The sequence below is a fragment of the Suncus etruscus genome, chromosome 3 (genome assembly GCF_024139225.1).
Source record: "Suncus etruscus isolate mSunEtr1 chromosome 3, mSunEtr1.pri.cur, whole genome shotgun sequence".
NCBI lineage: Eukaryota > Metazoa > Chordata > Mammalia > Eulipotyphla > Soricidae > Suncus > Suncus etruscus.
The window spans coordinates 139,765,567-139,780,661 of NC_064850.1; the positions used below are offsets into that span (position 1 = coordinate 139,765,567).

The window sequence follows — 15,095 nt, forward strand, 5'->3', positions numbered from 1 at the left end:
CACCTCTGGTAGTGGGTTTTCACTCACTCACTCACTCACTCACTCACTCACTCACTCACTCACTCACTCACTCACTCACTCACTCACTCAGTCTTTATTGGTCTTTCTACTTGGGCGCCTCTAGGAGACAGTTTTTGCTGGGTCCTTCTTGGTCCTCTCTGGAGAGTTTCAGGAAACAGAAGAGTGGAGAAACACACAAAGGCGACATGTCCCTCTGACTCTGCCAGTTGCTAATCTCACCGAGACAAAGGAATCTGAGAACTGGTTTGCAGAACTGAGCTGGGGTCTGGGCTTATCCTAAGACTATGGTGGGGGAAGCAGACTTTGGTAAAGAATTTGGAGTGGAATGTCATGACACGAAACCTGTTTAAGAGTACTTTACACACGGGGCGAGAGCGGTTGCACAAGTGGTTCGATCCTCCGGAGTCCCATACGGTCCCCCAAGCCAGGAGCAATTTCTGAGCACATAGTGGAAGTTAATCCTGAAGCATCACCAGGTGTGGCCCAAAAACAAACAACAATAACAACAACCAAAAAAAAAAAAAAGAGTACTATACTCTTTAACAGTTCTTCAGTTTTGGGTTTTTTTTAAATATTTTTAAAAGACAACTTTACTGTTTTAGAAAAGAGGGGCTAGATAATTTATTACTTATGGGGTGTGTTTTAATCTCACAAGGCTTTTCATGAGTCATTACTTTTTTGTTTTTGTTTTGGGCTCACACCCAGCAAGCGTTCAGCAGTTATTCCTGACTCTGCACTCAGAAGTCTTTCCTGGCAAGCACGGAGGACCATATGGGATGCTGGGGATCTAACCCAGGTCCGTACTGAGTTGTCCACTTGCAAGGCAAATTTTCTACTGCTGTGCTGTTGCTCTGGCCCCTCAGGAGTCTACTTAATTGAGTCAGACATCCTCCTCTCCCAGCCTGCCAGTAAAGCTTTGTGGTTATTAAAACGTCCATTTTAGGGACTTCACATGATAGTCTTAAGATGTAAGCAAGACTTAAAACCTGCCTGATTATGGTGTATGACTAGTTGGGTGAGTGGACTTGAGCAGAAGGCATTTGAGTTAGATGAACACTGAGATAGCTTTCAGAATCACATGTGTCCTTAGGTACTTATTAATGCTAGAATGGTAGATGCCCGTAAGCAGAAATAAAGATCAAAATAGACCCTGTGGTACAAGAAGAAATCAAAAGAACCCTAAGTACTGTTCTATTATGTGGTGAGTTTTCTTTCTCTCTGCCAAGTTACCACATACCAAAGTCTTCATTTTGCATTTATAAGCGTAAAATGGAATTTAGGGAGAAATATTTTAGTGGTCTGTGGTTGATTCTTCTTTATGATTTTAGTCCTATGAACTTTGGTTCAGGAGCAGATCAAATAAAATTCATGGCACATTTTTTTTCAGCCTGAGAAACTTGGTTTTCTTTAAGGATGTCAGCTAAACGATCTTGTGAGTGATAAACTCAGTGGGGACTGTCCTTTCCTCACAGTCATACTAATACACTGGTATACCTTGTGTTTTAAGCAAAGAACAAAAAAATCTAAGTGTAGCCAAAGAGTACAACAGGTAGAGTGCTACCCAGATACAACCTCTTGTCATTCTATATGGTCCTCTGAGCACTTCTAGGAGTGATTTCTGAGCACAGAGCCAGGAATAACCCCTAAGCATCATCTTGTGGAGCCCCAAAGCAAAAGTCTGAAGGGAAGCAGGCTCATATTTTGAAAGTATGATGTAAAAAATTATTTTAAAGTGTTGTTATTTTTGTTTTTTGTGTTTGGGAGAGATAGCATGGAGGTAAGGCATTTGTCTTTCATGCAGAAGGACAGTGGTTCGAATCCCGGCATCCCATATGGTCCCCCAAGCCTGCAGGAGCGATTTCTGAGCAGAGAGCCAAGAGTAGCCCCTGAGCGGTGCAGGGAGTGACACCCCCCCCCCCCCAAAAAAAGAAATCTCTCCTGGCAGGCTCGGGGACCATATGGGTTGCCAGGATTCGAACCACCATCCTTCAGCATCTAAGACAAATGCTCTACCACTGTGACCTCTCTCCAGCCTCTACTTTTTAAAGTATTTTTAAGGAGAAAAAAAATAATACAAATAAACATGAGAAAGCAAAGTGTTTGTGCCTCACTGTGCTAAACAGCAGCTTCTTGGATCTGGTGACCTCTTGACCATGGTCTGTCCTTTTATTGTAGGATGATGTGGGCAGCAGGCACAGTGGCTGCCTTGTCAAGCATCACTTTTCCAGCAGTCAGTGCCCTCGTCTCTCGGAATGCGGAGTCAGATCAGCAAGGTGAGTGCACTCTCCTCTGTTTTCTTCCTTCAGCAAAAAAGCTCCTGCCTAAAGCAGTGAAGCTGGGCCTAGTGACAGCACAGAGGTAGGATGTTTGTCTTGCATGCTGCCGACCCGGGACAAACCAGGAGCTATTTCTGAGCAAAGAGCCAGGAGTAACCCCTGAGCACCTCTGGGTATGGCCCAAAACAAAACCAAACAAAAGCAGTGAAGTTCTGAGGCTATTCTCATCAACAAGGGCTCTTCTCAACAATCATGCCTGCTTACTTTGCAAATAGGATGCTTCTGTTTTTCTTCCTGCTTGGATCTGATGTAACAAATGATCTTTTCACTCAGTTCTTGAGTGCAGAGCCGAGAGTTATCCCTGAGCACTAGTTATGGCTTCCAAAAATAACTACGTTGTAAAGAGGATAGTCTTGAGTTAGGGAGATAGATCATGGGACTTGGTGCATGCTTTGCAGGGAGGAGGCCGCAGGTTCTTTCTGAATACCACCAGGGATAGAACTTCTAAGCCAGCACTGACCTGTCAGACCTGTACTTCTGGACCTAGTACAGAGCTGCTGGGGCACCTGAGTGAAAAGATAATTTGTTTCATCGTTTTATTCATAACAGAAATTAGATATATGTTCAGTTTTTACTGTTATCACTTTAAGATCATGAATTTTCTGTGTTCTCTAGCTGTTGTAGCTCCCATGCTTGTCCTTAAGGATATGTGTGTCTGAGAGAAAGGGGAGTCAGTTGCTGATGGAAGATGAACATTGTGACAGCTAACAGATACTGTCTTGTCCTTGGGACATGAATCTTTGGCTTTTATTTATGCTTAGATATAAGAAAACATTCTACATATTGGTATTAAAAATTGTTAGAGCACTTTGTATTAGACTAAATTAGAGTTGATCACATTTGATTTGCAGAGAGGTCTATTTCTTGGAATTTTGGAATTCAGACTAGTTTTTTTATCTGCCACACCAGGGTTATTCCTGGCTCTATGCTCAGAAATTGCCCCCGGCAGGCACAGGGGACCATATGGGATGCCAGGTTTTAAACTACTAACATTCAGCATGAAAGGCAAACACCTTACCTTCATGCTATCTTTCCGGGCCCTGTAAAAGCATCTTTAAGGGCCAGAGCAATAGCACAGTGGTAAGATGTTTTGCCTTGCATGCAGCCAAAACAGGATGGATGGTGGTTTGAATCGCACCATCCCATATGGTCCCCGGAGCCTGCCAGGAGGATTTCTGAGCACAGAGCCAGGAGTAACTCCTGAGCACCACCAGGTGTGACCCAAAAACCAAAACCAAAACAAACAAAAAAAGCATCTTTAAATTAAAAGAGTCCATGCAAATTACCCTGTTAGATTAAACATAATAGAGGCAAAACAAAACCAAGAAAGCATTACTGAAGTGTGTAAAAAATCTGTTGGGCCAAGACCCTTACCAACTCCCTGTCCTAAACTTCAAGGTGGGGGGCCAGTGAGGTGGCGCTAGAGGTAAGGTGTCTGCCTTGCCAGCGCTAGCCAAGGAAGGACCGTGGACGATCCGGCGTCCTATATGGTCCCCCCAAGCCAGGGGCAATTTCTGAGCGCTTAGCCAGGAGTAAACCCTGAGCATCAAACGGGTGTGCCCCCCCCCCAAAAGACAAAAACAAAAACTTCAAGGTGGGTGCGTTGTGTTACAGTTTATAAGTAGTATTGTCTATCAGACCTTGGCATTCTTTTCTCAGAATACTAACTTTTCTCTGTTCTGATTTAGGAGTTGCTCAAGGGATCATAACTGGAATAAGGGGGCTCTGTAATGGCTTGGGGCCAGCACTGTATGGCTTTATTTTCTATCTGTTTCACGTTGAGCTGAATGAGTCGGAATCAGAAGTGAAGTCTGACAGTGCTACCCTGCAGGTAATTTGATGACAAGTCTAATTTTAGGACAGTGAATATGTTAGCTTACAGAAAAATCTTCTGGCATTAAGTTTGGAGAGTGGTTTTATTTGTCTAATATTAATCTTATTAAGTTTGATGTTTTGTGGTTATTAAAATCATGTTTGTAATTCCAAATCTGAAGTCAAAGATCAGTCAGAATCATTGTTGATATTCTTATTTTTTGCTCTCATTAAGATGTCCTCCAGTGAAGCCCACACTAAGTCAAAAAAAAAAGATTAGGTGATTGGGAATTGAGCTGAAGCGATCTTTTTGCCCTTTTTTTTAGCATTCACTCCTTCCTCAAAGTGATATTTATAGAGTATATGTATTGTTACACAAAGATGAAATTAATATTTGTGTACAGAATGATGCTGCACCAAAGCAATAGTACAGTGGGTCGAGTATTTGCCTCACACACATCCGACCAAAGTTTGATTTTTGGCATCTCATGATCCCCTAAGCCCACTAGGAGTAATTCCTGAGCTCAGAAACAAGGAGTGATTACTGAGTACCACAGAATGTTCCCCCTCACCAAATAAAAAATTGCATGATATGAAATCACAGGATTGTCAATGACGTTTGATTAAACTGGGCAGAAGTGATTAATTGCCTCCTCATTCTATATATTAGACTGTTAAACTTTGCCTTACTTCATAGTGAAACAATCTTGGAGATAATTCACTTTTCATGTTACGGTTTGGAGGGAAGGGGGTTATTATGAACTATTTTTAGGTTAACAAACACTAACCAAGTTCTTCATCTCCATTTGTTTCCCTTGTCACCAGGAAGCCATTGTCCCAGGGCCACCATTTTTATTTGGGGCATGTATAGTTCTTATGTCATTTCTGGTTGCCTTATTCATCCCTGAGTACAGTAAAGGCAGTGGAATCCAGAAACACAGCAACAGCATCAGCGGGAACCTGACCAACACCCCAGACCGGGGCAGTGATGAGGACATTGAGCCACTCCTGCAAGATAGCAGCATCTGGGAGCTCTCTTCCTTTGAAGAGCTTGGAAATCAGAGCACTGAACTCTGAACATAGCAGTTCAGAGAGCCGGGGAGGGCCACACCATACGCAAACTTTAATGGTGCTGAAGGAGAGAGGCTGGTGGCATCCTTCAGGGCCAAGTTTGAGAAGCAACCCTCTCCATCCATCTGCCTCATTCCCCTTCTTCTTCCGTTTCCTCTCTTCCAGTCTTTGTCTTTCAGTTGTCATGTTAGAGCAAACTAAGATTTGAAAAACTTTTTGCAACTGATATTAAACTCTCAAAGTTATCTGGAGTCCAACTTTGAAAACACAATAGAAAAAGTCATATCTCCAGTAGAAATGATGACTTTTCCTTATTAACTCAGGATTTAGGGTAACCTCCCATTTCCTTTTCAATAGAAGGTTCAGCTTGACAGCAGGGTGGCCAACTCTGTCTAAACTTGAGATAAAGATTCCCTTCTTAGCATCTCTTTTACTGTTCCTGAACTGTCTGCTTAGTCTTTGGGTCGCTGATTCAGAGTCACTCCACGTCAGGGATCTTTTGCCTTTGTCACAGGTCAAATAAAGGCCTACTTGGAATCTCTTTACTTCCTGTTCCTGGTTAGAGTAAAATTCAGTCTGTACACCTCTAGTCATTAGTAATATTGGCTAGTGCTGACCTTTGTCAGATGAAGAAACATTTTTGTTAAAATTTCAAATTTGTGGGCTGAAGAAATAGTACAGTAGGTAGGGTGCTTGCCTTACACGTGGCTGACCCAGGTTTAATCTCTGGGACCCTAAGGTCCCCCCCAAACCCACTGGGAGGATTCCTGAATGTAGAGCTAGGAGTAAAATCCGAGCACCGCCAGATTTGGCCTCAAAGCGCTTTTCCTTCACCCCCCAATTTTAAATTGAGTAGGAGTCATTTAAATTCCTGAATCTGTTGTTTTGGTTGGAGCTACGCATTTGAATGGCAATAGAAATTGGAAGATGCGAGTTAAGTCAGTTTTGAATTTCCTAAAGATGAATGTCATTGGTGATTGTGTAGTCTGTATCCAAGTTCAGATGCATCATTGCTCTTCTCTCCTTCCTGCGTTTCATATCCCTTTTTTTTTTCACCTCACCCCTGCCTTAACTGCTCTGTAGTATGTTTGTAGCGGGTCTTTATTTTCATGTTTACCTAACTTTGAATCTCAACGCGAATATGCACTTCAAATTCCTTTCTAAAATTTGATGGGTTAGGAAGCTCAGTCTTAAAATAAGTGTCTTGTTCATTTTTTGAGCTGTTTTATGGACAAAGTAAACTTTACAGATTTCTATGTATTTTGCTGCACCAGAAAAAGGACCATTAACTAGGGCCCACCTTTAAATGAGCACTCCTTTGAAAGTTTTATAGGTATGAAATATATGTAGATATTTGTAAGGAGTTTTAATTCTTTTTCGATGGGGTGCTGTGTAAATCTTGTATTTATAAATGTAATGAAGGTATTGACAGAAAAATATATACAACTTTTATAAAGGATTGTGTACTGACTGAATACATTTAAAAGAAAATATATTTTGAAACCTGTTCTGCTATGAACAGAGATAACATATCTTTTTACTATGCTCTTGGTTTTTAAGTTAAGCTTCCTAATGCATAATAAATTTGCAGTGGATACTTTCATTTTGTTTGTGTTTCTTTAGAGCAAATTGTACACTGAGCTTTTATGGCTGGATTTCTATTGGGTAATCCTCACCACAGGGCCCTTGCATGGAACTGTCAACTCTTCAGCTGAGAAGCACTGGGAGGGGCTGAAGGCTTCCTAAGCACTACTGGGAAGATGGTGCCTCCCAATAATGAAATTGAGGACAGCATACTGCTGCTCAGTGTTAAGAATTTCTAGCTACAGGGTTTGCAAATAGGGCATTTGCCTTGCATATAGCTGACCCAGTTCAATCCCTGGCATCCTATATAGTCCAGGAGTAATTTCTGAGCACAGAAATTCTGATAGATATCAAAATCATCAACTAAATATTAGCAAGTCAACAAGGCATTTATCAAAATAATCAAAATGATCGTACAACGACCTATTATGTCACTTAGGATTCAGTTAGCTATTTCTATTTAACCCCTCCACCACCCTTGTTTCTGGCTTTCTATTATTAGTAGTCTATTTGGAATTTTCTCTGATTTTCTAACATCAGAATGACATTAAGTATTTTTTGTTTGTTTTTGCTTTGAGGGGGAGTGTCACACCCTGGGTTTTTGGGAAACACAGCAAGCACCCTACCTGCTGTACTACTCCTTCAGCTCTCCAACTTCCGAGTTATAGCAGTTTCTCCTACATAGTATAGAACTACATCATAGTTCTATATTTAAACTATATAGTAGGTTTTTTTCCTGCTGAGGATTGGATGCGGATTAAAATCGGTTGTTTTTTTTTGTTTTTGTTTTGGGGTCACACCCGGCAGTGCTCGGGTTACTCTGGCTCTATGCTTAGAAATCACCCCTGGTAGGCACAGGGGACCATATGGGATGCCGGGATTTGAACCACCGTCCTTCTGCATGAAAGGCAAACACCTTACCTCCATGCTATCTCTCCGGCCCCTAAAATTGTATTTTGTTTGGTCAGGTTTTTTTTTTTTTTGTTTTTTTTTGTTTTTTTTTTTTTTTTTGCTTTTTGGCCACACCAAGCAGCACTCAGGAGTTACTCCTGGTCCTACGCTCAGAAATCGCTCCTGGCAGGCTCAGGGCCATATGGGATGCCAGGAATCTAACCCAGTCCATCCCGGGCCAGCTGCATGCAAGGCAAACACACTGTCGCTGTGCTATCGCTCCAGCCTCAAGTTTATTTTTAGTTTTTGGGCCACATCTGGTGATGCTTGGATTAATCCTGGCTATGTGCTCATAAATCACTCCTGGCTTGGGGACCATACAGATGCTGGAGGATTGAACCACGGTCCTAGGTCAGCCGCATCCAAGGCAAATGCCCTCAGCAAATGCTGAGTTACTGCTCCGGCCCCAGTTGTTTTTTATTTTTCTTTAAATATGGAACGCTTCATGAATTTGCATGTCATCCTTGCACAGGGGCCATGTTAATCATCTCTCGTTCCAATTTTAATATATGTGCTGCTAAAGCGAGCACTCAATTGTTTATTTTTAATGGGGTTGAAAATGTGAGGGCTGGGCCAGAGCGATAGTACAGCGGTATGGTGTTTTTGCCTTTGCACGAGGCTGACCTAGGACGGACCGTGGCTTGATACCCCGGCATCCTATATGGTCCCACAAGCTAAGAGCAGTTTCTGAGTGTATAGCCAGGAGTAACCCCTGAGCATCACCGGGTGTGGCCTACAAAAAACCCACACAGGGCCCGGAGAGAGAGCACAGATAGCACAGCGGCATTGCGGCATTTGCCTTGCAAACAGCCTATCCAGGATCTAAGCTGGTTGGTTCGAATCCCGGTGTCCCATATGGTCCCCCGTGCCTGCCAGGAGTGATTTCTGAGCAGACAGCCAGGAGTAACCCCTGAGCACCGCCGGGTGTGGCCCAAAAACAAACAAACAAAAAAAACCCACACAAAAAAAATGAGGGTTGGGGAGATAGTATAGTGGGGCACTTTCTTTGCATGCAGGGCTCAAGCACTGTTATCCTATATAGTAGTACTCTTAAGAACCACTATCATGAATCACATGTGAGCACTAAGCCAGGAATGTCCCCTGGACACCAGGTGTGGCGATTTAGACCACTTAATCTTTAAAAATGTTATATCATGTCCAGTAGATGAATAAACCAGCAGATAATATATAGAATATGTCACTAAAATGCAAGAGAAACAACCAATAGAGTCATTTGTCTTTTTGAACAGAAGTAAGATTTGTTTAAAGCACACATTTCTGAAGATCAAGCTGAGAATTCAAAGTTAGCATTTTAATGTTATCTATTTTTCATGACTTAGGGTCATATCTAAGGCTGTAATCAGCCTACTGTGCTACTGTTTATATCCTGTTTCTCTTGGAATAGTCTGGGAGTACTTGTTACGCATGGCCAAAAAAAAAAAAAAAGGAGTGGAAATTTATTGGTTACCTAGATATTTGAATATTTGGCTAAACCTCTCATTTTGATTTGCAATTTCAAAGTCATTGTAAATGAAACAATTTCACCCAAATTTCTACAAAGCATGCTAGTACAGTGTAGTAGGGCACTTGCTTTACAGTTGATCTCGGTTCAATGCCCAGCACTACATATGGTTCCCCCAAGGTATAGGTGCAGAGCCAGGAGTAAGACCTGAACACAGCAGAATATGGTCCCCAAACCAAAATAATAATCACTAAAATAATAATCGTTCTTTGGTTTTTGTTTTGATATTTGGGTCAGACCCAGCAGTTTAGTGTTCGGCAATAAGGATCACTTCTGATGGTGCTCAGGGCTCACATGATGTGCTTGGGCTCAAACCTGTGTTGGCCACATGCAAGGCCAAGTACCCCCTATCTAGTGTAATTCCTCTTTGGTCCCTTTCTGTTTTTACTATCAATTTTCTTTACACAATAACCAAAATGTTCTTTTGGCTTCTCTTCATTACATATCTAAATTGTATATGCTACTACCTTGGTTTCAGTCTCCTTATGTATATTTATGCAATGAAAATTTTCCTTAGTGAGGTAAGGCCTTGCATGCAGAAGGATAGTGGTTCGAATCCCAGCATCCCATATGGTCCCCTGAGCCTGCCAATAGTGATTTCGGAGCATAGAGCCAGGAGTAACCCGAGTGCCGCTGGGTGTGACCCAAAAACCGAAAAAGAAAAAAGAAAGTCTTCCTTAGCATACTATCGACTAAAACTTTCGTTAGTCATAAATATTCTTACATCCAAGGTATGAAGAGTTTGACAATACTGAATTAATTTAAATGTTTTAAACAAAGAGTTAAACGATTTTCAAGTTAGACCCTTGCATATTATTACTATTACTTGCAGGGGACTGACAAATTCTGTTATGTCAGGAACCAAACCATGGCTATTATATATTCAACACTTCCAAGAATCTCACCAAGTGTAACTGGACCACCAAGTGTATGTGACCAAGAAGGAGAGTTTGTTTTGGTTAATTCCCGATTCTTCAACTACAGCCTCTTACAACTTTTGAAGAGGTGGGTGGCTGAACTGAACTGGATGCCACTGAACTATTTAACCCACAATATTCTGTGTTTTGTATGAGACCGACAGCAGTGATGATGATATCTAGGAACTCAGTGATGATGACAATGTCTATGCTGATACCCTCACATCAGATACAGCTAAAGCTCTGTGTGGGCATATAGATGAGGAGGAGGAATCCAGAAGGATCTTAACCTTTGTGATTTAGCTTGATTACCTGTTAAGCTAGGACTTCCTGCACTTTAAAGTTTTAAAAGTTATTGTTGCTAGTTTACAGTTTTTCTTTAGCAATAAATATTGAAAAACATTTAACCTACTGATTGCTTTATTATCGTACTTGTTTTGGGTATATATTTTTATTTTTGAAATTTACCAGTGAATGCTGCGTTTTCCACCTCGGCTTATACTTGAGTCACTAAGTTTTCGCAGTTTTTAGGGTAAAATTGGAGGTGGGGGGGATCAGCTTATACTCAAGTATATACGATAGTTATCAGGTTTCTAATTGTGTATTGAGTTGTTGGTCAAGTTTAAGGCTTTCCTAAAGTCATGGATTGATATGGTTTGTGTAGTGTGAACTTTCTGATATTTAATAAGATTTGACCTGATGGTGAAGACCTTTCCACATTCACATATAAATGGTTCTTATGTGAACCCAGTGATGCTCATGGAGCTATGACTTTTTTTCCTTTTCTTTCTTTTTTTGTTTTTGGGTCACACCCAGTAGTGCTCAGGGGTTACTCCTGGCTCTGTGCTCATAAATCCCTCCTGGCAGGTATGGGGTACCAGATGGGATGCTGGGATTCGAACCATTATCCATCCTGGATCTGCACCATGCAAAGCAAAAACCCGACCGCTGTGCTATCTCTCCAGCCCCGAGCTATGACTTCTTTTTTTTTTTTTCAGGGGTTACTCCTGGCTGTCTGTTCAGAAATAGCTCCTGGCAGGCACGGGGGACCATATGGGACACCGGGATTCAAACCAACCACCTTTGGTCCTGGATCGGCTGCTTGCAAGGCAAACACCGCTGTGCTATCTCTCCAGGCCCGAGCTATGACTTCTTAATGAAAGCCTTCCCACAGTCACTGCCTTCATAGTTTCTCCCCAGTATGAGTTTTCTCTGATTTCTAAGTGTGACTTCTAGATGAAGGAATGTTCACATTCTGAACATATATGGGGTTTCTCTCCTGTATGAATTATTTATGCATTATTGGTATTTTCTTCCAAAGGCTTTTCCACATTTACTGCACTCAATGTCTTTCTCCAGTATGAGATTGCTGATGTATGATTTATAAGGTATGGGGTATGATTTCTGAATAAAGGTTTCAGTCCAGTATGAATATTCTAGTGTGTAAAAAGATTTGATCTGCCTTACCACTTTCAACACATTCACATCTAGGTTTTTTTCCTGTGTTTATCTGCTGATGTACATAGAATTGGGATTTCTTTGTGAAGGACTTCCCACAATCATTTCATTCATAAGGTTTCTCTCCAGTATGAATTCTTCCGTAAGTAATAAAATGTGACTTGTGAAAGAAGGCCTTTCCACATTCAGTGCAAACAGGGTTTTTTTCCTCTACGTATTCTCTGGTGCATACTTAGTATTGACGTCTGAATGCATGCTTTCCCACATTTATTGCATCCATAATCTCTCTCCACTATGGCATTTTTGCTATATTCTAAGCTGTGATCTACAGATAAACAATCTTTTCAGTCATTGCATTTATAGTTTCTCTTCAGTATGAATTTTTTGGTGTTTAATGAGATTTGACCTGTCATTAAAAGCCTCCCCCACATACAGTACATATATAGGGTCTTACTCCCATATTAATTTTTGGTTTATAATAAGATTTGTCTTCTGAGTAAAGGTCTTCCCACATTCTAAACATGAATGGATTCTCCCCTGTGTGGATTTGCTAATGTACATGAAGTTGCAACTTCTTTTTAAAAGATATCCCACAGTCGTTAAGTTCATAAGATTTCTCTCCAGTTTGAATTCTCTAGTGTAGTAAAATGTGGCCTATAGATAAAAGGTTTCCTGCATTCAGCGTATACGTAGAGTTTTTCTCCTGTGGATTCTCTGGTGTTTACTTTCATTGCTTTCCTTGTGAAGGTTTTTCCACATTTAGTATATACAAAGTGTTTCTCTTCAATATGAAAAATTTTAATGCACACTGAGGTTCCAGTTCTGAGATATTTTCTCACATCCACAGTATACACAGAGTTTTCCATTACAAATTCTCTGGCAAAGTTACTCTACATGAAAGAATAAAAATGAATAAGAAATAAAATTTCGGGCCCAGAGAGATAGCACAGCGGTGTTTGCCTTGCAAGCAGCCGATCCAGGACCAAAGGTGGTTGGTTCGAATCCCGGTGTCCCATATGGTCCCCCGTGCCTGCCAGGAGCTATTTCTGAGCAGACAGCCAGGAGTAACCCCTGAGCACCGCCGGGTGTGACCCAAAACCTAAAAAAAAAAAAAAGAAATAAAATTTCTCTGGGACCAGAGCACAGGCACAAGTGGTAAGGTGTTTGCCTTGCAGGAATACCTGCCTATACCCACTGCCCTCATTGTCTGGAAAGATGCTTAGTTGCCGAGTGTTTGAAAACTGGTTTCAATTTGGATAAATTTCCATTTTTCTTGCAGAAGAGAACAGAGAAGCACATGAAAATGAACTGGCAGTGACCAGGGACACGGATGGGGCCAGGGAGAGGCTGTCCCAGGTCCACCTTGGAACAAGGCCTTTACCCTCCCTACTGAGCATGCTCTCATCCAGCAGGATGGTTTGAATGAGAGGCAGGCTTTGGAGGTTACCTTTCTAGAATACACACGGGCATGTGTCTCCCCAGCAAATCTACATGTTTGAGTTTATTCTGCTGCAGAAAAGATCTGTTTTGGCACAATCAAGAAATAGCAGATGTTCTCAGGTAGGCCAAATCCATGTCTGAGCTGGGACACGAAGCAGTGGAGGGAAGAGCCAAGAAACAGGGTTGGGGTGGGGGGTCCCCCCAATCATACCTGGTCTTTACTATTAGTCTTCTCCACAAGAGGAAACAGCCTAACTCATGAATAAATGTGTTGGTAGAGGCCTTTGGATTGGTCCTCATATTGCCCTCTAATTAGACGTTTCTCGATTGGTTGCTTTGATTTACATGTTAAAAAGATATTTTCCCATTGCCTCCTCATCTGCATTTTCCCCTCACCTTGGGTGTTGGCTTTATTTTTCCCAATAAAGGCGGCTTTGGAGGCCTGGAGGGGAAGCTGCCATCTTGGCTCCTCTTTCGACATCGTGGGGCAACTGGCTTGTGGGTGAATAGCTTGTGGCTTTAGTTTCTGGCCTGCTATTCCTTCCCAATCATGTTTGGAATATTTCCTGCTGAACTATTATTTCCTGGATTAATTGCTGCTGAACCTGAATCCTATGTGGATTGTGGGCATGGGGATCCCTCTCCCTCTCTGGGGATTGTGGAAAGGCACAACCCACCGTTTCACAGCTGGCATCTGGAACAGGGACCTCTTCATCTGTGGGTGAGATGTTTCTTTGGGGAATCCCGTCTGCTCTTTTTGGATAAATGATGTTAGTGATTAAGTGGATAATTCCACCCTTCTGTAGAAACATTGGTTTTAGTGTAGTTTAGAGCTATAGCTATAAGTTGGCTGTGGACTAAAGCGCCAAGAAATTATTCAATTATATTACTGCCTTTTTATTCCTGGATATAAACATTATTGGAGTTTCCATTTGTGTAAACATTGTCTTGATAGGCATGTGTATAGGCTGGGCATTAAAGGATAAAAATGGAAAGAGTTCCAAAACACCTCTCATTTCAGAATACAAAGGTATTTTTCCAGTAAGAACATGGGCCCAAAGGTTTCTAACCCAAAAGATTTAGAAACTGGCAATTTACCAGTTATCTCTAATGGTATGCCAGAAAAGCTGGCTCAAGCTAAAGGGCTACAAATTGACAATTCAAGGGGACAGAGATGGCACAGTGGTAGGGTGTTTGCCTTGCACGCAGCTGACCCACGGTTAGATTATCCGGTTTCCCATATGGTCCCCCAAGCCAATACTTATCAGCTATTACCAAACACTCCACTTCAAAACAGCATAGTACACTATTTTCAAGCACCCACGGAACATATATAAGATAGATCTTTGTCTACGGAATGTCATAGAAATGAAATCATACAGTGTGTTCTAAAGATACACACACATCTACAAATCATGTGGGACACTGGTAATAGAACCTTAGTTAGCTGCGAGGCAAAGGCCCTACACTCTGACCTATCACTCAGGTCCTATCAGTTCATCTTAAAATTTATTTTCCTCATGGGGCCGGAGAGATAGCATGGAGGTAGGGTGTTTGCCTTGCATGCAGAAGGATGGTGGTTCGAATCCTGGCATCCCATATCGTCCCCCAAGCCTGCCAGGAGCGATTTCTGACCCTAGAGCCAAGAGTAAGCCTGAGTGCTGCTGGGTGTGACCCAAAAACTAAAAAAAAACTAAAAAAAAAAAAAAATCAAACCAAAAAAAATGTATTTCCCTCAGGGCCAGAGTATAGCACAACAGTAGGGTATTTGTTTGCCTTCCATGTTGCTGACCCAGGACAAATCTGGGCTCTATCCCCGGCATCCTATATGATTCCCTGAGCCTGCTAGGAGTGATTTCTGAGCGCAGAACCAAGAGTTACCTGAGTGCCACTGGGTGTGGCCCAAAAACAAAAACAAAAAAGGTAATTTTTTTTCTCTCCCTGGAGCCATATCAATAGTACAGCAGATAGGGTACTTGTTTT

At 41.8% G+C, this 15,095-nt stretch overlaps 1 protein-coding gene and 1 non-coding gene across 2 annotated transcripts in view; one reads left to right on the forward strand and one right to left on the reverse strand.

The window, feature by feature from the left end:
• Window positions 1-5,726, forward strand: part of MFSD14B (major facilitator superfamily domain containing 14B) — a 44,256-nt gene extending 38,530 nt beyond the window's left edge. The window contains exons 10-12 of the mRNA XM_049770077.1: window positions 2,197-2,294; window positions 4,046-4,188; window positions 4,995-5,726. Coding sequence (XP_049626034.1) covers window positions 2,197-2,294; window positions 4,046-4,188; window positions 4,995-5,246 — 493 coding nt within the window. The 3' untranslated portion in view covers window positions 5,247-5,726. The remainder of the gene's footprint in view (window positions 1-2,196; window positions 2,295-4,045; window positions 4,189-4,994) is intronic.
• Window positions 5,727-8,202: 2,476 nt separating this feature from the next.
• LOC126004786 (U6 spliceosomal RNA) lies at window positions 8,203-8,305 on the reverse strand. Its single transcript, XR_007494039.1, has one exon. It is a non-coding gene; the product is annotated as a U6 spliceosomal RNA (small nuclear RNA).
• Window positions 8,306-15,095: the final 6,790 nt, after the last annotated feature.